The 23,793-nt window shown below is 42.3% G+C and overlaps 2 protein-coding genes across 4 annotated transcripts in view; one reads left to right on the top strand and one right to left on the bottom strand.

Annotated features, from left to right (window-relative positions):
• veph1 (ventricular zone expressed PH domain-containing 1) overlaps positions 1–7,921 on the bottom strand; it is a gene marked incomplete at both ends in the record, with an annotated part of 57,699 nt that extends 49,778 nt beyond the window's left edge. For all 3 annotated transcript variants that reach the window (XM_079225365.1, XM_079225363.1, XM_079225364.1), the window contains 3 exons: positions 3,780–3,954; positions 7,416–7,634; positions 7,784–7,921. In XM_079225365.1, coding sequence (XP_079081491.1) covers positions 3,780–3,954; positions 7,416–7,634; positions 7,784–7,921 — 532 coding nt within the window. The remainder of the gene's footprint in view (positions 1–3,779; positions 3,955–7,415; positions 7,635–7,783) is intronic.
• Positions 7,922–17,924: 10,003 nt separating this feature from the next.
• Positions 17,925–21,645, top strand: LOC306742900 (lysosomal amino acid transporter 1 homolog; the record flags this gene model as incomplete). The annotated part of the gene is made up of 7 exons (XM_079225352.1): positions 17,925–18,128; positions 18,349–18,474; positions 18,957–19,044; positions 19,484–19,593; positions 19,797–19,898; positions 20,990–21,175; positions 21,341–21,645. 7 exons carry the CDS (start codon positions 17,925–17,927, stop codon positions 21,455–21,457), a joined length of 933 nt encoding a protein of 310 aa, XP_079081478.1. The 3' UTR covers positions 21,458–21,645.
• Positions 21,646–23,793: the final 2,148 nt, after the last annotated feature.

Below are 23,793 nucleotides of genomic sequence, written 5' to 3'. Positions count from 1 at the left end.
GTGTGTGTGTGTGTGTGTGTGTGTGTGTGTGTGTGTGTGTGTGTGTGTGTGTGTGTGTGTGTGTGCGTGACATCTGATAATGGCCGAGTTTACTAAAGCAAGCTATAAAACCTTCACGCTATATCCTGCTTCTGGCTTCCTGTAACTTGTGAACACGCACACACATCCTCATAAAGTTTGCTTTCCATGGAACTCCAACATTTATATAAAAAAATACAACAAAGAACAAAATGTAGCCAACACATTGCCTTTTCACAGAACACAGACAAATGGGTGAAATGAGTAGAATAACCTGCGTGTGGCGACCTCAGGCTTTGGTAACAAACTAAAAGTGTAAACACACACACACACATGCACAGTCCATCTTGCTAGCTCGTGTGACCAACTCATCACACCCCCCCCATAATCAACGTTACCCGAACCCCATTACATCAGCTCACATCCTGAACAGAGGGGCTGCTGGGAAAAAGAGAGGTCATCTGTTTTTACTTCTGCAAGCTTTGTGCATGTGGGTGTGTGTGTGTGTGTGTGTGTGTGTGTGTGTGTGTGTGTGTGTGTGTGTGTGTGTGTGTGTGTGTGTGTGTGTGTGCACAGTTTGGCATGTGTATAGTATTGTGTTTATGTTGTGTTGTGTTTATGTTGCGCTTTGAGAGGAGAGGGGAGGAGAGAAGTAGAGGCGAGCTTCAAGAGGCTTCATGAGGTTGAAATGTTCAGCGTCTCAGCAGTGGGGGTAAAAATGTGAAACTGCCGAGTCTGCAATAAAAACTGCCCAAGGAAACGTAAATATGAACTTACTTTAATAAAGCCTTCAAGCAAGCCTTGTTCCCTTTCATCCTTTCTCTCATTGTGTGTGTGTGTGTGTGTGTGTGTGTGTGTGTGTGTGTGTGTGTGTGTGTGTTATTCCAGCTCTCATGGGACCCACCATCAGTTCCTCATCCCCTGTCAAGCCGGATCACAGCCACTGGAAGCTTTTTAGTGTCTATTTGCATGTAACTTTCTGTCCCTCCACTCTTTTTGTGTTTCTCTCTAAGCTCACAAAGAAAGGGCCAATGTTTCACTGATTGCTGGTGTAACACAAGTGTGATATTATGTGATGACTTTGGGGAGGTCATAAATCTATTGGAAAGAAATGCGCAGGTCAAAGTTCCATCACAAACATTATGACTGCATCTCCCCCGAGCGGCTGACCAACAGGAATTTGATGCGTGCGTGTGGATAACAAACTGTATTGATATGACACACTGACACGCGTGTGGGACTTTATTTGCATCTCTTTTCGATCAAATTATCGGAGTTTGACTTTGGCCCAACACCGAGCGCATAGCTCATTAGATTACTCAGATGGAGCATAAAAGTTGGAGAGGTGGAACAAACAATATCAGAAGCTACCACAGTTCAGTGCAATAAGTTTGTTAATTAATTCAATTTAACTTAACATATTCCCTTTGAAATTTTAATAATTTCTGAAAGAGTGTCCTGTGGAGTTTTACTGTAAATAAATAATTAAACTATGTTTATATTCAATGCTTCTCTCCAAACATAATTGTCTGTATACTTGAGATGTTTCTTTCCTCGTAAAAACCTTTCAATATTTTAAATTGTGTATTATTTACATTCATTTTTTAAAGCTTGTCGTCTTATTACTCTCCAACTTTGCTGGCGCATTGCACCGCTTCTTCGCCAACACTGCCTTCCAAAGTTGATCAGCATGTGCATCCTAATCTTCGTGCAGAAAACTAAACTGACGCAAAAAAACATTGTGTCATCGTGTCATGAAGTTGAAGACTTAACCATTGTTGGAGTACCTCAAATAGAGCCGATTATTTTTTTAAAGCTGCCAAAATTCCCCAAAAAAGAAATAGCTTTAGCTGATTTGATTTGGGTTTTTTCCCCGAAAGAAGCTGTGGTGTTTCTTTCTTCAGAGTAAACTGTATCTTAGTGCACTTCTGACTTCAACAGTAAGCCATGTTGACAGGCATAGGTTTCCAACACAGTGCCCGAATGAAAAACTAATCTTATTAGTCTCATCTAGCAACTCTAATCAGAAAAAGACCTGATTTCAGTTTCCCCATTGGCAGGGCACTGGGTATCTCTATTTTCAGCCACAGTTTTATGACTAAAGGTGTAAAGTGTCTTTCAACTATTTAACGCTCTAAGCCCAAACCCTGGCTCAACTTCACTTATAATAAACCAGACAGCAGAGACCTATAAGCTGTTTCATGTGCTGAGCTGCTGGCAGAACATGTGCTCGGTGGGAGCATCACTGTGGTGCTGCATGAGGTGATAAGCACCATGCAATAGTGTGTGTGTGTGTGTGTGTGTGTGTGTGTGTGTGTGTGTGTGTGTGTGTGTGTGTGTGTGTGTGTGTGTGTGTGTGGTGATAGCTCAGCATGTTGCCAAAAGCAAGAAAAGCACATCCGTACATGTAAATGTACACAGAATCATGTTCACATAATGAGACCTAAATTATTTCTCGACCAAGAAAACTGTTCTCTATTAACTGAACCGCTGCATGGCAACCCCCTCGTATTAATGGAGCATGTGTGTGTGTGTGTGTGTGTGTGTGTGTGTGTGTACAACCCTGAGTTGTAAACACATCTCCATCAGGCAGTGCTAACTATGGTTCTTTAGACACCTATACCACACTAATGAGCTTGAAAATAACCTGTTAAGAAGGCAGAAAAAATGGAATCCCTTTCTTTAACCACTGACCAGAGGTCAGTTCAGTTTCCCTCTCTGCCTTCACCGTTAAGAGGGGAAGTGGAATAAAGTACTGATTAGATCAATGCCTGAGGACAAGTCCACCTGAAGAGGATATGTGCCTCAGCTAGATTCATATTATTTGGTCATGGGAAAAAAACATTTAATTTTCTACAGTTGTTTGGAATTTAATTCTTTGTGGGGCAAATCAAGCAATGAACCTTTTGAATTAAACAGTAAAGTAAAACTAAGTTGAACAAGAATATCAACGTATCACACAGACCAAAAGAAGAAAATGCACAACACAAAACATCGGTTGTCCTTTTCTCCATACAATAAACTACGTCTTACGTATGAATTTCCACGCTGCATTAAAGGGCCATCAGGGAAAAGATGATTTTCAGCAGCTGTAATTTACCATCACTATTATCCCCGGGGAGTTGGGAATCATTGTAAAAGCGCTCACTACAGCTCATGATAGGATAAGACTGTGGTTTGCTACTACGTTGACTGCAGATTACAACAGTAATTCAGTTTTCCACTCCAGTAAACCAGCTAATCCCATTGTTGCAGCCCTCCCAGAAGAGCATAGGAGCACCACTTCTACAAGCCCAACCCATACGTCAACCATCAACAGCTAAATAAACACAACAACGCCTATAATAAAACACTTTATAGTGTTAATTCTTAAGCAGCGCTCTTGTACAAAGCTCTTTTTGTGACTCTTCCTCTCTTTATAGTCCCTACAAAAGGCACACACCCTAACTCCCCAACACACACACACACACACACACACACACACACACACACACACACACACACACACACACACACACACACACACACACACACACACACACACACACACACACATTCTCCTGTAAGAACGTCTGTATCTATCTGAACCCGAAACTAAAGAAAAGGAGAAGAACTGCAATGCATTGCATGGAATTTGAAAGGGTAAAACTCACTCACTTTACCCCTTTGTTAACAGCAACATCTAAAATATGCATGTTAGTTTATGTGAGTGAGTACTGCATCATCTTCTGCGTATACAAACATGTGTGTGCGCGTCCTACCTCCCAGCACACTGAGTGCGATGGCCTCCGTGTGCTCAGCCAGCAGATCAGCCTTGGCGATAGCAGCCAGGGAGAGATAACTGGACATGTTCCTGCTCAGCTCCCTGTTCCCGCTCTGCAGGAACCGCACCGCCACCGGGACGGCCAGCACCATGACCGAGGGACAGCTGTAGTTCTGAGGGGGAAACAGAAGAGAGGAGGTTGAGAGGGATGGCAATCATCATACATGCATTCAAGGGAAAGGAAGGACAAATATTTTTATATAAACAATAACTGTTGTTCTAGCTCTCTCTAGTCTGGGTTTACATATTGGCAATACTGAGAAGCAGGGCTGGGCGGTATGGCAAAAAATTCATATCACGGTATTTTGTAAGATTCTGGCAGCTTCACGGTATATATATTTTTTTAACGAGTAAACACATTGATTCCATTAACAGCACAGGCAGCAACATTTCTTTTTTATAGTTTAATACTGGGAGCGCAGTGGAGCTACTTACCTGTCAGGTTAACTTGCTTCAGTCATTGTTCACACTTGTTATAAAATTACAGCGCCGAATTGCATGCTGGGTAGAGTTCGCGCACAAAAAAACAGGAAGAGACCGACCGGAAGACACGGTACACAAACAGCTGTTCGCCGCCCAGCTTCCCAGCATGCAATTTGGCCGTGTCATTTTGAACCATGAGTGAAGCAAGTTACCCTGACAGCTAAGTAGCTCCACTGCGCTCCCAGTATTAAACTGTACAAAAATAAATGTTGCTTTTCTTGTGGATATGCATATATATGAAAAATCCATACCGTATGGAAATCTGAAACCTACTGAGAAGGAATGTCCTGCATTAACATTTTTGTTTTTTTTACATCTACACTAGTCCAGAAGCACAGCTGCCTGATCTGTGGAGGCACCGAGCGTGTCAAGTCAAAAACATGAAACAGTGTGACTTGAAAACACCCTCACCCCTGCGAGTTATGCATCAAATAGATTTTTCAGACAAAAAGCGGAAGCTACGAGCATCACCTTCCTCAAGCAGTGCAATAAGTGTCAGAAAGATTCAAAACAGGTTTTAAGACACGTGAAAAATCGCTCACATTCACCATGTGATTCAAGTGTGTAGCAGAGGGAGAGAACATGTGTTGTGTTTGAGGATGCCAACACGTGCAGAGGTTTGTGAAGGAGGGAGAATGAAGAAAAGAGATTTGAAATGCACTGGCACCCTCAACAGGACAGACTGATAGCAAGTCTGTGTGTTTGTGAGTGAGTTTGTGCGTCTGTGACAAGGACACATTAAGATGGAAAAGAGAACCACCCCCTCTTTAACTGCGCAGGTCTGATAGTGAAAGTAGACATGTTTTAGATTTACATTTCTGAGACCCTCAGCAGTAATTACATAAATAAATATGATTCATGCAAGGTTAACTGCACCCCGTGGACATCAAGACACTTCTTTCAAACTCAACCTTCCTCATCTACGCCTACTTCAGAATACCCAGAATGCCTTTCAACCTGATGTTCACACTTGTTTTTGCAAGAGGGAACATTTGTCGACTTTCCCTCTCTTTGTCACATCTCTATTCAGCCACTAGATGGCAGTGTAGACAAAGTATCACCGACCACGTTATTCAGTCAGGGTGATCCATCAAACAATCTATCAACCTACATTCAATTGCATTCATTTAATACAAACATACATTATATTTTTATCCAGGCTCCTTGTGTATGGATTTATTGATCTGTCCCGTCTCTCTCTTTAATCATATCAGGGAGAGTCACTTTAATACCAATATAAAACATTTTTAAAAACCGCTGTAGATGCATTCATAAGCCGGAAATCTGCAGGCATATACGTGTGTGTGTGTGTGTGTGTGTATGTGTGTGTGTGTGTGTGTGTGTGTGTGTGTGTGTGTTGCGCACAAGCAGTGAGCTAATGACAATCTTTCTTCCTGCACTTTTTGCTCCTCTCTGTGGGAGTCTCAGAGGAAGGTTGAGAAGAATGTTAGTGCATCGGTAGATTCAAAATGACAGGAAGACAAAAAGAGTAGAAGAGATCATAGAAGAGATAAAGATAGTCAGAGGGTAAGAGAAGGTAAGAATGAAAGAAAGAAAGAAAGAAAGAAAGCGGGAGGGAGAAGGGGAAAATAGGTAGAATGAAATCAAGAGGAAAAAAGACTGAGAACGAAAGAGAGTGAAGAGAGAGAAGTGCTTTCCTGTTTAGAGTTCAGACATCAGAGCCTGGAGTTGCTGTCAGAGCTGTCAGAACTTTTAGTCTCACCGCTGCGTGTGTGTGTGTGTGTGTGTGTGTGTGTGTGTGTGTGTGTGTGTGTGTGTGTGTGTGTGTGTATGTGCCTTTCCCTCAAGAAACGGTCTCATTAAGATGGAATTAAGCACATTCCCGAATGGGGGAGTGAGAGTCCCTTTGCTTTTAAGCCTTTCAGCTGCAGAGGTCTGATGGGGGAAGTAGGCAACATTTAGATTTTACATTTTAAAATACCCTCAGCAGTGATTACATAGTTTTAAAAAAACACCTTTGAATATGTTGCAAGATGGATGGATGTTCTAATTCCACTTGTAGAGCCACCTTACCTCAACCTTCCTCATCTACTTTTACTTCCAAATACCCAACATGCCGTTCAGCCTGATGTCTGCTGTCTACAGTGGATAGTTGTAGCTTATGATTCACCTGTTAGCTGCAGCATTAAGTTAAAAAAAATGTCACCCGACAATAAAATTAAGTATATTTGAGTGTTGGTTCTCGAGCTGGGAGGATGAATAATGGGACAGACAAGAACACAAATTATGTTTTGCAGCTTAAATTTGGTTTATTTCGACATCATTTCCCCAATCTTTTTTTTCTATCGGAGATTTAGGGCAGCAAGAAGATTGGCATATATAATATTGTAATAGATTATACGTGAAAGTATATAAAATAGTAAAGATCTTCTCCACCTCAACCTCCACTACAATAGAAACATGTATTACACACATTAATGCATCAGTAATAATAGTCCAACAATACCATAAATAACAGCCAGTAATACTCAAAAGGGCTGTTTATCTGTATTATTACCATTAGTAGTATTATCATTATTATATTATGAGTACATTTTGCAAATAAACCTTTTCAAAGAAGGGCTTTTACTTGAAATATAGTTTATTTACATACTGCAATATTGCAATGTTTAATTAAGGAAAAGATCTGAATACTCTATCCAGGTGATGTCCGTCTCATCGTCTTCTAGATTTGACTGTTTTCAGGATCATCAGTCAGACAGACAGACATTTGTGTCCATTTGTTAACCTTTAACAAAGGTCAACAATGGAGTTATCTGTGCCCGATTAGCTAGCTTGCTCTGCAAGATGTCCACGGACACATATCGGTGGTCATGTTTATGTTGGTGCACAGTAAGCCCTCCTGTCCTGAGGTGGGTATAAACCCTAAATCTGCTTCTATGTGCCACTGTTTTTTTTTTTTTATACGGACCAAACCCTGTCTGGCAAATCCAGTGCTGAAGTATCACATTATACAGAGTCATTGTTCAAAGTGTCAACAGATATGTGCAGAGGTATGTACTACTGAATGTGGCGTTTGCGCGTCAAACAAAAAAGAAATGTGTGTGTGTGCGCGTGCCTGTGTGTGTACCTGCAGGATACAGCTGGTGATGTCCGAGGCGATCTTGGTATGCGGCGTGTCCTCTGTGTTTTCACCTTGCGGGGTGAGGTTGTGTTCGAGACACGACTCCCACAGCCCCACCAGCGCCGTGCTGTGCCGCTCGATGGAGCCCGTCTCCCTGATGGCCGTGGTGATGCGCGTTATGCAAATCTCCACCACCGCCTGGTCGTTGTCATTGGTCAAGTAGTCCTGTCAGCCGGCAGACGGTGAGAGGATACATAACATTAGCGATACAGTGATAAATGAAGGCAAAAAGATGAATTATGGATAAGCACATGAGTAATTTCTCAAACTGACAGCTGCCCTTGTAGTATGTGTGATTGGTTCTGCTCACTGACCTGTGAGCAGGAGATGGCCTTGATCTGGTTCAGAGCCTGAGACAGACAGGCTTCGATCTCTGTGTCCTCCAGAGAAAACAGGTCCCCTGCTCTGGACAGATCCCTCTGGCCCAGCACCTGGCTGAACAGCTGGTGCATCCTGGTCCTGGTTTCAGACCAGTATGGGACTGGTGCTGCCCAGTTTAAGAAGCCTTAATTGCGAATGTATATATATACATCCCCGACATAATGATCAAGGAAAAGCCAACTTTTGAATGAAGTTTTCCTCCTGGTTTTCGGGGGATCATTTAGAGAGAACACAAAGTCCTTTGCATTGTGATCCCTAAAGAGTAGAAACTTCTAATGATTAATTGTGTGAATTTGGGTTAAAATCCTCGTCAATACGATCCAGGACCAGGTAGGTTGGACGAGAGTGGATGTTTTCCTGGGTCTGCCTGAGGTCTGTTACCATGGAGACAAGGCATATTCTGAAGAGGGTTTTCTACAGCAGAGCCCTGAAGGAGAGAAGGAAGGAAGCGAGAGGGAGAGAAGAATACATTAGCTAAATGCTGTGATAGTAATCTTGTATGCAAATATGAATAATCTGGCGAGCAAAAAATTGAGCCGCTGAGAATGAGAACATTTGATTTGAGCTGGTAAGAGAAGCTGTCGAGGTTTCAGATGGGATTTTTTTCCAGTGACTATAGGAAAACTTTGACAACCAAGAAACAGTCAAACGGAAGAGGATGCAAGTCGATATTAAAAGAAAAGTAGTACTGAACCTCCCAAGAAGGTTGCCGCGCCGCTCTTCTATCAGCTTCACTAAGCAGGCAAACTGGACACGGTGGGAAACAACTAGCCTGGCTCTGTCCGAAGGTATCGGTCACTGAAAAGTCACCGCTCTCAGCCAAGAAATAGTCCGGCACACAATCCCATGTAAATCCACATCATGCACATTTCGTTTTTTTTGCACACATTCAACAAATGAGATATAATGCGTTAATTAGTGAGCCTCAGGTGAATGTTGTTTCCAGTCTTCAGGCTAAGCTCAGCTGACATGCTGCTGGCAGGAGCTTCATACTAGACAGATAATCATGTATACAAAGGAACTATTGCTGGTTTCTCGCTTTCAAGCAGACTTCATGTGAAAATGATGTTCAACAACAACGTTTCAAGTCTCTTAACAGTATCTGCTCAAGCCCTCCTCCTACTGTCCTCCTTCCTTATCCGTGCCTCCTTCAGCTTCCTCTCCTTGTCCTTTTTCTGCAGGTGCACCAAGTGTAAGCTAACGTGAATGATCTCTTTTGATCGGGATGAGATTTTGGCATCGGAAGCGCTTTGTTTTTTTTCGTTTATAGTCTGAGTAGTATGGACCAATCACGTTGAAGCAGGCTTTGCTTGAATTCAGGTCCACAGTCCGCGTGGAGACCAAAGAGTGAGAACGCATTGGGCAAAATGAAATCTCAGAATCCACTGGCTGTCGTCTTTTTAAAATTAGTGACTCAACTCTCGCATCGGAAGCTGCTAATCGGACTGTAAACAAGGAGCAGCGCACGGCAAAGGAAATCCAGGAGCTAAATTATTCTCTGGCTCCACCAGAACCAACGACCCTTGACCCCAGAGGATCACGTGCTGTCAGACCGATAGCCGATGGGTTCAGAGATCGATGTGTGAAGGATGTGAATGAGATGATCTCATGGTAATGTGTGATATATCAGCTACAGAATCATACATACTTACCATCGTGTGAACACACAGACACACACAGACACACACACACAGACACACATGCATGCATGCACTCTGGGAATGTGTGACTACAGTTTCCACTTCACAGAGGTGTTTGCTTAAACTATGCAGCCTCGGTGGCATTTCGGGTGACTGTCTGCGTGTCCAGTGCACATTCCACTGTGCTGGGCTCAAATAAAAGTATGTCGCATAAAAGGCTAAACCAGTATTTGCATAAAACATCTTAAAAAGGTTTAACATATTAAAATCTATCATTTGATTTGTTATTTTGCTAATATGTCGTTCAGTATTAATTTCAGTCCTAGTTATTAAGTCATAATGACAGAAATCGTCCAGTGAGAATAAAGAGTCGTCTGCCTTAAAGTCTTATGAATGGAGGCAGAGTTGTGGGAATTCAAAAGCACTACGTTAACCATTATTACTCTTCATGGGAGCCTCAATTACACATTAAACACTATGAGGGGCAAGCAGAGGGGCGGAGGAAAGATGTACACACACACACACACACACACACACACACACACACACACACACAATCTATGCACGCTTGTTTCAAAAAGTGTGTTTCAATCAACGCAAATCATATATGTCCACCTATATAACAAAAAAAATGCACACACACACATTTTTGCAAGTAGGAAACACACACATTATTCAAAGCAGCCTGTTTGTCTGCTGCCTCCTTTGTAGAGGATGAGCAGCTAAGCATATGTATCTGTGTCATTGTCTTGCTGCACTCGCTTTTCTCCACAATCAGACGGCATCGCACCGTTTCTCTGAAAGTCACATTGGAGCGAGCCCAAGCTCCAACCAAAAGGAAGGCACAAAGCAGAGCAGTCGGGAGACCTCTGTCTCTCCTGCCAAGTCGGCTATTGCCAGGATACCACATCATTGGTCCGAGCCAGGCCGCTGGGGCCAAAACAACAAAAATGACCATAAACAACAGAGCGAAGCGATATATCCGTCACACACACAGGCAGACACACACACACACTTCAGAGAGGAATTCAGTATGAAATTCAGAAAGAAAACAGAGGCAGGGGAGATAGATAGATGATCTGAGAGAGACAACAGAAAAAGAAGAAAAAGAAGACAAGAGCAGAGGCACCAGGAGAGAAGGAGGAATGAGAGTCGGACACAATCAGAGTGAAAGAGAACAGCAGCAGAGCAACAGAGGAGCTGACAGAGAACCAGAGAGAGAACGAGCCAGAGGTGGATAATGTTTCTGTGTCCTGAATTCCCTGTGCAGACAACTTGCATACTGAGCTTCCATTATTCTACCTGAATGCCTCACAATAACTCTCATATACACCCACAAACACACACACACACACACACACACACACACACACACACACACACACACACACACACACACACACACACACACACACACACACACACAGTACACATGCATCCTCTCTCTCCTGTTGTGTATATTTACTTATCCTTTCCTGCTCTCACTATGTCGCAGCCTGTCTGAGGGACTGAGCGCCAGTGTGACTGTGACTGTTTCTTTGCATGTGTGTGTGGTGTGTGAGTGTGTGCGTGTGTAAAAGCAAAGGAAAAAAATGAGGAATTTCAGTCCTTAAACAATCAGCTAGTTACTATTAATCACCCGGCTACAGCTCAGTAAGCTCAGGAATGCTGCCTTTAAACACACGTACACAGTAAAAGAGTTGCAGTAGCTAGTTCCCACCTGTATTTTCTGATACATTCTTGACTTCAAATACTTTACAATTAACCAAACAGCACATTTGAGGTGCGTGGTTTTACTTTTTTCGTTATGTCGTACTTCTACAAACACAAAAATAGTTCCAATGAAATCCAAGTGAACGTGAAGCTCAGGCACCCACATGTTGCGGTAGAGCTGTGTACAGGCCACTGGGTGAGGGGTGATGGGGGGGTGACAGGGCGAGGGGCTATGTGAGGACAATGTGACTGAAGCGCCTCTCTCTCTCGCTCTCTCTCTCTCTCTCTCTCTCTCTCTCTCTGATAGAGTGAGAGAGAAAACACTGGCTCTTTTGTATGACCTGTAAGACAGACCTCCCTCCCCCATCTCTCCCGTCTCTCCCTCTCTCTGCTCAGTGGGCCCTATCCCTCTGTGTGCACCTGCTCGGCCTGCAAGACATCTCTCTCTCACACACACACACACACACACACACACACACACACACACACACACACACACACACTCGCACAAATACTTTAGAAAGGAGCTGAGTGAAAAGGAGAGACTGAAGAAAAAAAGCCCAGCATTCCACTGTTTTCTCTACATTACTGCTTCATATCTGTCTGACTATCTTTCTTTCAGTTTTTATTTATGCACAACATTTTTAAGAAGGGGTTTACAGTAGAAGCTGCCTGAACACTGTTGGAAAGCCGTTTTTTTAAACATTTGAAATTCCTCATCTCACACCATTGAGACAGAGATAAAGATGCCCAGCTGGCCTTCATTCTGCAGCCAGGATCCATTTGACAAAACATCCCCTGGACTTTCACCGATAATGTTTGCTCTTATTGGAGCTACAGGGTTTGATAACGTAAGCATTTACTCTCAAGATATCATATCAACTTTGTCATAGCGAATCAAGTGTTTGCTTTGTTCATTTCTGCCAATATGCAAACAGGAAGCATGTGTTTTAAAAGTGCACCAAAATAAGCTTTCTTTGTGTGAATGCATGAACTAAATGCAGAAGTATGTTAGCTCAAATTGCAGAGCTACAAGTCAAACATGTACGGCCCTTGTTGCTGGGTGTTGGGGAAAGCTGGAGGGTATCCTGAGAAATGAGGCCTGCTAAGTGAATTTAAAAGGTTTGCGCCAGCATGTGTAGTAAATATAGCATTTGCTCCTCCATTAAAAGGGTGCATATACATAAAAAGTGCTCACAAAATAGCCTCAGTGAGACCTAAATATGTACAAGCTCATTAAATCTGATGATTATTTTCACCATTGATTACTCCGCCTGCTATTTCCTCAATGAATCGATGACTCGTTGAGGCTCAAGCATGTCAGAAAATTGTGAAAATTAGCCTTTATAAATTCCTCAGACTCAGAGTTACGTTTAGTTTTGTTCAACCAAAAGTCCAAACCACAAAGCTTGAAGCCGACTGGAATAATCGTTAATCGGCTCTACTCCGATGAACCTTCTGGTGTTTGAGTGCATCAGAATCATTCCAGGACTCTTTAATAAACGATCAGGTCCCAAAATGAATGTCTGCGTGACAACAACTGAAAAGTTTTTATCTCATCAAACAGGCAAACTATGCCACAGTGTGTCTCCGGTCATATCTTCCTGTCACACCCTGAGCAGAAATCCACTGTCCATACTAAAAGGTATGATTAAAGGCTCGTTTCATTGCTAGTTATTCCCTATAACGGGGCCAATCAGTTATGTAACTGATGCCATGAATTTCATGAATAAGTAAGAGGACGAAGTCACTATGAAGAGATTCCCCAAGGACTTCTCTGGAAATAGGTCCGCCGCAGAGAACTCTTCTTGAAACATAGACCGCCGAAGTTTGGCATCGGAGCATAATGTATGAGTGTATTGTATTATATGTGCATGTGTGTGTGTGTGTGTGTGAGACAAAAGGGAAAGTTCTCAATTATGTATGCCCTGCAGTTATGCAGCTGCGGAGCAACGATTGGGAATTACAGTATGACAGGAGCCGGAGAAAATAGCTACTGTAAAGACACACTGAAGCCACTGAGACATAAAGCAAGGCAGAATTGGAAATGTGGAGAGAAAACAGAGACTGAGAATGAGGGTCACTGTGGACACGATAAGAGAAAGCAGAACGAGACCACAGGAACACTTAGTGTGTCACTTATGGATGCCACACTGCCTGCATGCAGATGTGTTATGAATACCAAAGAGTAAGGTAAGAACGGTTCAATGTATCCTTCGTGGCCTTTTATCCTGTTGATGGACTAATCAATGGATCATTACTGAGCACTTCTACTGAAACGCTACAGTATCAGGCATAAACTATAAAGGGTTTCTTTATAAACCCACAGATGAAGAAGAAATCCCACATGGTGGATTCCAAGGTGAAATTAATTTGAGTCCCAGACAGGGAAAAAATAGAACAAAAAGAAGATCCCGTAGACTGATTTGAACTGGTTTCCCTATGCGTATGTGTGTGTGTGTGTGTGTGTGTGTGTGTGTGTGTGTGTGTGTGTGTGTGTGAGAGAGTCTCTGTCGGCATAACTGTGTCAAATAGCATTGAATCCAACCAAAAGTGTGATGGCGGGGGATCCTCTTTGCTCTCAAGTTTGGCTCTGCTGCGCTGTGAGACTCTCGACCGCTGAGAGGATTTCCATCGCAGAAAGGAGAAGTGCTGGTTGGAGAAGTGCATTACCGCCACACTCGGCCAACTAACATACTCACACATGTTCTAAAGCATGCATTATTCATTCGTCCCCCCCTCTGCCTTCAGCAGCCCAAAGTCAGAGGGCTGAACGGAAGCATGTTCTGGTTTCAGCATATACGGGTCTGACCCAGGAGTGCAGGCTTAAAGGAATACATTCAGTGCATCAATCATTAGGACCTCATTATGTGAGCTGCGTTCAAATATCCTCAATACATGTTTAATATGCTTCCAAGTTTAGAAATCTTTTCACAACTTGCCTTCTCCACATTATTTAGATTTCCCGCCTCGTGTGTGAGTATATTAAAGAGGCGATGGAGCCTATTATGTATTAGAGTGCAGATCCTGGAAAACATGTATACATCAAGTTGTTCCCCTACAAATTACATATACACATACATAACCTAATTTGACCTGTCGCTGAAATTCACCTAAATGCCGTAAGAATAATAACTGGGAGATGACGCCACATAAACCCAGTTCAGCCATCCAAGAATTAGAAGAGCGGGTGTGTCATCATTCCAATATAAAAATGGAGTTTTTTGTGAAACCAAGTCAAACGGTGAATGAAATTAAAGACTAGCAGACTAGCAGTCAGACTACATGAATGCATGTGTTCTAAATGACACAATAAAATGCAATGACATTGTATTTGGTCTTTGTGGTCTGGAGAGAAGCAAGTGAGCGACTATGGGCTCGGGTGTGTGTCCATGCGTCTGCCTTGCCTTGGGATAAACTGGCTGCCACCACGTGACGGATTTGGCAGGAAAAGGAATAATGAATGAAAACATGAATGAATGGATTGCAAGCTGCTGTTTGAATGGCGTGTCCAACAGTTTTCTATATAAAGTAAATTCCTTTCGGCCAAAAGAGAATTTCAATATCCGTTCAAATAATGAATGAAAATAATCAGGACAGTCTCCTCCTTTCCTGGGATATCAAGATATGTTGGCCTCAGAAGTCTGTGACCTTGAGGAGTCCCTCCTCTCTCTGTAGCCACACAGAGAGAGACACCCACCCATACACACACACACACACACACACACACACACACACACACACACACACACACACACTCTGAGAGAAGGAATGGAAAGTCTAAATGTGAGTAATGCGACTGAACTTGCCTTTCAAGCTCCAAAAGCACATTCCTCTGTATTTACACTGAAACACAGAGAGAGAGAGAGAGAGAGAGAGAGAGAGAGAGAAGAGAGAGAGAGAGAGAGAGAGAGAGAATGGAAGCAAAACAGGTGTAAAATAACTAGCATACCTCAATGTTTCCAGGCAAACCTAAAACTTTGCACTATAAAGTGCCATATATGTACTCGTAATCTTACCCCTGTATCGTATATGAAGGCAATGTGTGTAGTCAGCATATGCAATAATTAACAAGTATATTGCATTCAGTACCTTTGGCGACAACCCACGAAAACACCTCTCCGATCCACCTGCGTGCTCGCCCTGTGTATTCCTATTCAGATTTCACTAGTAAAATGCATTTGATGCACGACGAGGAGAGACCGTGGCACATCGCCGCTTCGACGCACGATTCCACCTCATCCAGTCAACTTTCGCGACATCAGGGAATGTGGGTGGCATTCATGCCTTAAGCCAGGCAACGCGGTTTTGTCTCTATAAACAGAATGCTATGCAAGAAGAATTTAAAAAAAGAAAGAAGAAACCTGATTCAATTCCTAAGACCTACAGAGTCGGATAGCTTACCTGCTCCGTGCAGGACGAGGACGCGCGGACACTGGATGGCTGAGCGTCGTTCGGTAAGTCCAAACCTCGGTCCGAAGCGGGACATATCAACACAAATTACCCCTGCACAGCTTCAAGTTCTCCCACAGAGCGAGCCTTTTATTCATCCTCGTCTCATCGTCCACAATTGGAAAGCGCGCCATCGTGCGGCCGACGAGCGCGCGTGGCCCAACAGGTGGATGGAGGTGGCGACAGGTTGAGGTGCTGCCTTCAAGTGCCCTCTGGAAATATAGAAAGTAGCTGATAGATTTTCCTACGCTGGTTACACACCGATGAGGCTATCAATTAACAGGCGTTCCGGTAATTTTAGGTCATGGCTTTAAGTTGTAGGGTTTTATTAAATATACTGTATTACTATATTCAAAGTCAGCACCGATTGACGGTTTCTTCCATCTGCAGGTGACTTAAATACACATGATTTTGATTTACACGTTTTTAGTTTCGGTAACTCCCCTATTCCGGCAATTATGTATCAACTGTAATTCAATTCAACTTTTTGTTACAGGCTAGACTTTGCATTTGTTTTTGCAAATATATACTCTAAATTACGATGTCTCTGAGTTAACAAGGAGCTGTTTAAAGCAGCATGGTTCCACAGTGAGGATAGAGAGAGAGAGAGAGAGAGAGAGAGAGAGAGAGAGAGAGAGAGAGAGAGAGAGAGAGAGAGGGGGGGGGGGGGGGGGGGGGGGGGGCTAAATGAGGCCTAATGACTTCATGGCTGCATTCCAAATCAAAGTTATCCCTAATCTCTTTTCCCAGCTCAGACATACTGTTTAATGTTTGCTTGAGTGCCAAAATGAGACTACTGGCAGGGACGATATATCTATGGGGTGCAGAGGAAAAGGTAAAGGCCATATTACATTTGTCAGCTTAAAGCCCAGACACAAGTCCATTCGTATCATTAGTGGTGGTAGTTATAGTTGCAGTAGTAGAGGTAGCAGCAGTACGATTGTTTAAATCAATTATTCCAATAGGCTAATACATACATATATAATGAAGCCTAGTACAAGTTTATTTAGCTATTACATTAACAATATATTTATATTTACTCTCTTAATATTGCACTAATGAAAGGTCTATGTGATTAGTAGGTGGTGGCAGAGCCGTATGAAGAGATAATTGAGACGGCTCTGGGTGGAGGTATTTCCCCATGGCATCCTCCATCGGAAGTTTCCGGCGTGACAAAGCAATGTAAGTCATATAAGCACTTTTGCTTTCAAAATAAAAGCGCAGGATTTGTCTCCTTTAATACTGGCGCGAGGCTGGTACAGACAGAGAGGGCACGTTATCAAAAGAAAACAACCTATTTTGAAATTTCGGAATTATCGAAATGATCAGAATTATCAAATTCAAAAATTAATTTGTAAAATAGTTACCATACTTTTACATTAGATTAGGCAAAACTATTCGTTGTAGCGGTCCTGCATGGAATCACATTGTATTTATACAGTGCCATATGCACTTAGAGAGCCTATGCTTAAATGAGCCAGTGTACAATAAAGCATAATTAATTAGAAACAAATCATGATACATGCTCCTTATTATCAATTTGCACCTCGGTATAGAAATAACGGTCTGCCGGGATATTATTCTGAAAATCCTCAACGGATGTTGTGATGTCATTCAGGATGTCTTGTCACTTAGAGACCACCAGCGATGGATAACATTAAGCTAGGAGCTAATGTAAAATGTTCTTCAAAGGCCAGACACACTGCTCACGGAAATGTGCGAGGATGTGGGGGAAATCTACGCAGACCCATTCACACTCTGCAGTATAACGGAGTCCATTTCATCTGTTGAGCGGTAACCGGAAGCTGATTGTTATCCCATCTTTACGCGTTAGCGTCTCACCCTCAAGTCTATGTAAATTAGCCTTAATGGCAGCGTCTAAACGGAATGCAAATTAAGCTCAAATTAACAACAAATGAGCAATCATCACAAAATGAGGAGGAGTTTCCTGAATTAAAGGCGTAATTACTGATTCGGGGTAACCTCTAAAGCAGTTGTAACACTTTCTCACTTGTTCAGTTTTTTTTTTGTTTTTTTTACCTGATGCAGTTGTTGTTTTTATTATTGTTTCTCTTCCAGACTCGTCAAATGACAGAACAAGTCTTCACACATCTATTTCACGAGATAGGTGTGTCGGACCTGTTTACATTGGGGTTGTGTGTCAGAATACATTCACACCTACTCACATATTGGAAGCCGCGGCAGGGGGAGGAGGGGGAGGAGGAGGACCGAGCCTGCAACTGGTGTAACAGGTCCCGTCATAAACACCATGGCCACCGCGCGTTTCCCCGGGAAGAGTGCGGACGTGGCTGCCAACTGGACGGCCCCGGCGCTGGGCCGGCCGGTGTGCGTCAACGGGACCCCGTGGATCCTCTACCTGTTGGAGGAGTGTGTGGAGAACGCGTGGGAGTACTGCAGCGTGGTGGTCGGTCTCGTGTCCATGTTCTGCTTCCTGCTGTCCACTCTGCCGTATGTAACGTGATGTTTGCCATGTTCATAAAGTGTTACTTTGTTTGAAGTGCAACCCAGTAATATGGTTAAAGTGATGGAGATCTGTGGTTATGAACTTCTATCTATCTATCTATCTATCTATCTATCTATCTATCTATCTATCTATCTATCTATCTATCCACCCATCAATCCATCTATCCACCCATCTGTCTCTTTCTATCCATCCATCCATCTATAGGCAGTTCTATGAGGCCTATCGGAACGGTAAAGTGGAAGAGGCCATGTCTTTCGGCTTTCTCTTCTTCCTCTTCAGTGGAGATTTGACCAGCTTTGCAGGCTGCTACCTCACCAGTCAGCTGCCCATTCAGGTAAACACAAACGTGCTCTCTCGTCTTCGGTGTGTATACGTGTCTGTACTGTGAACCCCATCCACCCTCATGTTGTTGGTCCCTGGCAGATCTCAGTTGTGAATGTATTTCATTTCCTTTCGGTAAGTTATTACATCTCAGATCAAGCTGTGTTCAGGCCTTCTTTTCGCTGAAGGTTTTTATTTGTTTGCAAATACTGCGCTTGAAACTGTCAAAAAAAAACATGTGGTGCTATAACTTTGACCATTTTGTCGGCATCTTTTAGATGGAAACACATTTCAAAGGCACAAGGTTTCTGTGGTTTTGTCTTTTGAAGACCTGAATTGTGTGGGGACTCATCATTGTGCCCACCTTTTTACTATTCTCATAGCTCTGTCTCTATAGAGGGAATTAATGCACAGTATGAACTCATCTACTCATAACCAAATAATGTTGCGAAAGTTGCAAAATCATTTATTTATTTTTCCATGTCCCTTTCTCAGGTAGTCACGGTGGTGTTCTACATCTTCACTGACCTGATTCTCATCTCCCAGTTTCTCTACTATAAGATCAAGAACAGCTCCAGCAGAAGTAAGCCCTAACATTGAGTTAAAAGTAAAGAAGTATTTCCTGCTGTTGACTCAATCATTTGTATTTATCTTTTGGATTGTATGACAGCTAGACACCTGCTAACTTCAGAGATGACAGATGCCGTTGCAAACATTATCTGCTTATGATAAGTGGTTACCACTGAAGCCACGAGTGCATGACTGCCTGATGACTCATGCTGAGATTTATACAAGACTGCACACAGCCCGGCATATATACGTATGATAGTTTTGTTTAATGTAATCTTTGCTGCCGTCTACTTGTAATGCCGGTAGTACAGCGGAGATCAATACGATTCATATGTGTTACACTCAGTATAACACAATAGGTACAGACATTATAGGAGTGTTAGCTCATGCTGGGCAGTATTTACATGTCTTCACTGTCAGTTCTTTGTTTTGTGTTTGTGTGAGTGCTCTAGAAAGCCCTGTGTTGAAGTGGCTGTGCTTCATGTGGTGTGGCGCTGCTACGTTAGTTCTCCTGGCTTTACCCAAACTCATCGTAGACAATAGTGCAACTTTAGACCCCCAGGTAGGTAGATTGTGTGCCGTGTATATTTGCATCCATATGTACAGGTTTCAGATTAAGGTGCTTGCAAATTCAATTTGGGTCGTCTTTTTTTCCAGATTTTATCAGGGTTGATTGGACACATGAATTCACTTTTGACTAAAGATTGTGGTCGTACTGTTTCTTTCACCTCTCTCACCCTCTCTGTGTGTCCTCGTCCCTGCCAGAGTCCAGCTACCTCTAAATCGGTGGAAATCACCGGCTACATATGTGGATACCTGGCATCTATATTCTACCTCAGCTCCCGTTTCCCCCAGCTCTATAAAAATGTAAGTGGCAAATCGTTTGGGCGCGGTCTCCGTTGCAATGTGACGTTTATTCGTTTTTGAATGCGGGAGATCTTGGAAAGCTTTCTCAGGTGAAACTGCACTCATTATATGTCACTTAGTTGTCAACGGGGACCGTGGACCGTGTGTTTTGAAGCGGGAGGTGGGATGTGTGTGCGTTCCCGGATGACCGTATGTGTGTCAAAATAAGAACCAGCCGTCGGAAGACAATGGTGCCGTTGTGTTTTAAGAAACATCCTGGCTCGACTGCAGATATTATCACCAGAGGGGATCGTCTCAGTGTGCTGCGAGTGCCAGATAAACTTCTGGGCGCACACACGCACACTCAACCTGAGTATTGTAAATCATTGAAGACGGATTTGCCCCGCGGAAGTTCCAACATGTTGAAACAGGCTTGTTTTCTCAGCAGAAAGCCCCAAATGTTTTCTCAACATCATCCGTAGTGACAAGTTAGTGTCATCCAGTTATTGAAACAAAAACAAATAAACATGAATAGATATGTATGTTATTGTTGATTACCTTTAGTGCTACTTTGGCAAACACTAGCTGGTTGTCAGCCCATTTAATAATAAACTGGTAACTAGCATAGTCACGGTTACAGTGGTTAATATGTTTACTTGCTTTCGCAATCTTGGACGGATGCTCTCAGAAGGGACATCCTTCCTGCTGTCTGTGCTGAATGACAGTTGGTAGTTCCAACATTTAGAATAAACTAAAAAATCACTATGTCCAGTGCCATGCCACAGACAGCACAGTGTGTGCTAGTAGAATGATTTCATTAGTTGTTTATCACCCATTTGTTGATTAAAAAAGATAAAATGACGACTGTTTGGAGCACAAGTACACAGAAAGCAAATCCCTTGTTGTGAGTGAAACAGAAACCTGGCTAGTGGTTAACTTATAGGACCAAACCTTTTTCCTTTTTCTCTGATTGTGTATTTTTGTGTGTTATTTTTCACATAAGTACGGTAGGAGATGATGCTACAGTAACAGTACAGTACGAAAGTAAATAAGGGAACAACAGCTACAAGTCCAATACTGTGGTCCAATACTGTAACCTCCATTCATTCCAGTTCCAGCGACAGTCTACGGAGGGCACCTCTTACCTGCTGTTTGCCCTGGCCATGATGGGCAATGGGACGTATGGGTTTAGCGTCATCGTGGTCCTGCCTGCACTGAAGGGCTCCAAACAGACCTTCATCATCAAACATCTGGCCTGGCTCATCGGCAGCCTGGGAGTCCTCATACTTGACTTCTTTGTATCCTTTAACTCACAAGTTGAGCCACGAGATGACTGTGTCTTATCTGTCATGTCTTCTGATAATCTGTGTGACAACTTGAACCAGTTTACTCCGCTAAATTGTCTAAGAGACGATAACATTGCTCTACTCTTTGTGTTTCTGTTTGAGCCTTGACCTGGTCAGGTGACCGCCCAGTTCATCGTGTACAGGAAGAACACCTCTGCCAAAGGCAGCGCGCTACTTAGCGTCCCGGAGGTGGAGCCCCTGCTGTGTGAGGAGGTGGAGCTGTCAGTGTTGTAGGACACTGTATGGACACCAGCATGTTCCATGCACGTCAGGAAAAGACTGCTCAGTCCTCGATTTGTTTTAGATCATTCTGTGGCGATTGATTCACTCATTCCACAGTCAGAGAACGGAGGAGACGTTGCAGAAGCATTGTTCCAGCAGCCATCTTGTGGTACCAGCAGGCAATTCCAGCGCGCCTTTATAGTCCTAATTGTATGCCGTTAAGATGATCAACTATTGTGTGCTTTACTGTGGTAGCAGGACAGGAAACGTCTGTTTCTCTCGAGGCAGGCGAGTTAGCATCAGGGAAATATTTTCCCAGTTATGAATACGGGCATTTCTGATACATTTCCCCCACTGGTATTACTTGATTTTTTTTTGTTTTGGATGGAATAACCACATTTTTTATTGGCCATTGGGGACCTATCACGGCCAGAGGAGGTGCCAGGCATCTCTTCACAAACGCAAGCTTTATGGAAGAATCAAGTGCCTGTTATATTCAGGTAAATATTGCTGTGGAGAATTGCAATATTATGCAAGGATGCATGGTTAGTTTCTTACCTGATTGGGTATTCGAGTGCCATAAAATACAGAGTTTGTGTGAGCACAGTACTGGAGGAACCAACAGTAATGTGTTTCTGTGATCCTGACAGATTGTGGATTTTTTTTCTCCCTGGTTGTCCTGGATGGTCAACTGTCTAGTTTGTCGGACATGTCTTTAGCCAGATGTGTTCGTAGTAGCAGGGGGCCATCCCTCCACCTGAAAAACACTTATCTACTAGTGGATAATTACCTAATTTCTATTTTAAGGGATTTTGTAATTTAATGCTTTCTTGGTCCAATCTTTCTTTTTTTCCCTGGAGAAACACATTTGTGCCTTTAAAAAAATAAAATAAAAAGTAATACAGACTTAATAGAAATGTTATATATATATTCAGGAAAAAATATATTTTAGAATTGAATTTAAGTTAGAATTTTTAAATATTGACAGTGATTTTTTTTAAGCCACTGTTTTTTTTCTGTTTTTTTTTCTTTTTCCAAAATGCAGTGAAACCTGCTTTCTCTTTTTACCCTCTCTTATTCCTAAAATAAGGTCTGCCTCTGTAATTGTTATGATCAGCACTAACTGTTTTCTGGTTATAGCGTCCTCTTTACTTTTGTAACATCTTCAAAACATTCAACACACATTCTTTGATCAAGGCGTGACTCTCTGATGACATATTTTCAGTTGGTTCTAAGAATAGGAACATTAATCAGACGCTATTGAAGACTTGTTGAAGCAATGAGGCTCAAAATGTGTTTTCACATTTAAGGTGTGTTTCTATCCTGTCACGTCTGCAATCAGAGAAGACAAAAAAAACTATTTTTAATAGACTTTTTTTTCTATTCTTGTAAGCTTCATTGCGATCGTTCAAAGAGCAACACAAAACAAATAGACAACAAAGTAGAGCAAAAATAAAACCGAACAAATAGGCTTATTGATGACGAGCACTTCAAGCTATTGGACGTGCGTTTTAGATCATTAGCGAAGCAGCTCATCGATGCCGGGCCAAATGTTACACAGTGAGTGTGTGTGGTGCTGCATCACTGCAGGACTTTACTCGCAGAGATCTGCACATTTCTCTACCTCATTGTAGTGTGGACATGATTTGTTTCCCTCAGTGTACATGAAGAGCCGGCTCGCACAACGTTGCATTTAGGAAAATGTGAAATATACAATTATTTTTGTCACATCCAAACGACAATGATTTTAGAAAATGATAGTTAAGTTAAGTATATGTTGTTCATGATCACAATAGCATGTCTGGCTGTTTTTCTCTTTTCTTCTTCTTTTATAAGACAGTCAGCTGATGCAATAATGTGGACATCTGTTGACTTTGGGGGATTTCTTCTGACTTATTTACAAATATATGCAGCGAAGAGTCAATAATAAAAAAAAAGAATTATGTTTTTCTAAATTAGTTTTGTATTGCACGATTCATACTTTGATCCCTTTTCAATTCCTTTAATATAAGTATATGATATAGTTTTTCAATCTAGCACAAATAATTACGTATTTATTGTATATATTATTACTGTAAATTGTAGAACATGTTGTAGTTTTTACTTATTGGTCAGTGTTTTGCTCTTATGTATTTATTTTCTTAAAGCATTCAACGTCCATTTTTTTGTTTCAGGTAAGTTGCAGTTATATTGTAATTCAAAGCTCCGTACCAGGGTATGTGTACTGACAATGTCTTCTGATATTACTGTAAAACCTTGGTATGTATGATGATAACTGTATATATATATATATGTGTATGTATTGTACAAAACTTTAATAAACTGCAATATAAAGTATATCCCCACTC

The sequence above is a fragment of the Taurulus bubalis genome (assembly GCF_910589615.1).
Source record: "Taurulus bubalis genome assembly, chromosome: 10".
Taxonomy (NCBI): Eukaryota; Metazoa; Chordata; class Actinopteri; order Perciformes; family Cottidae; genus Taurulus; species Taurulus bubalis.
Note: the sequence above shows the minus strand (reverse complement) of the source record. Positions and strands in the feature narration are given on the sequence as shown.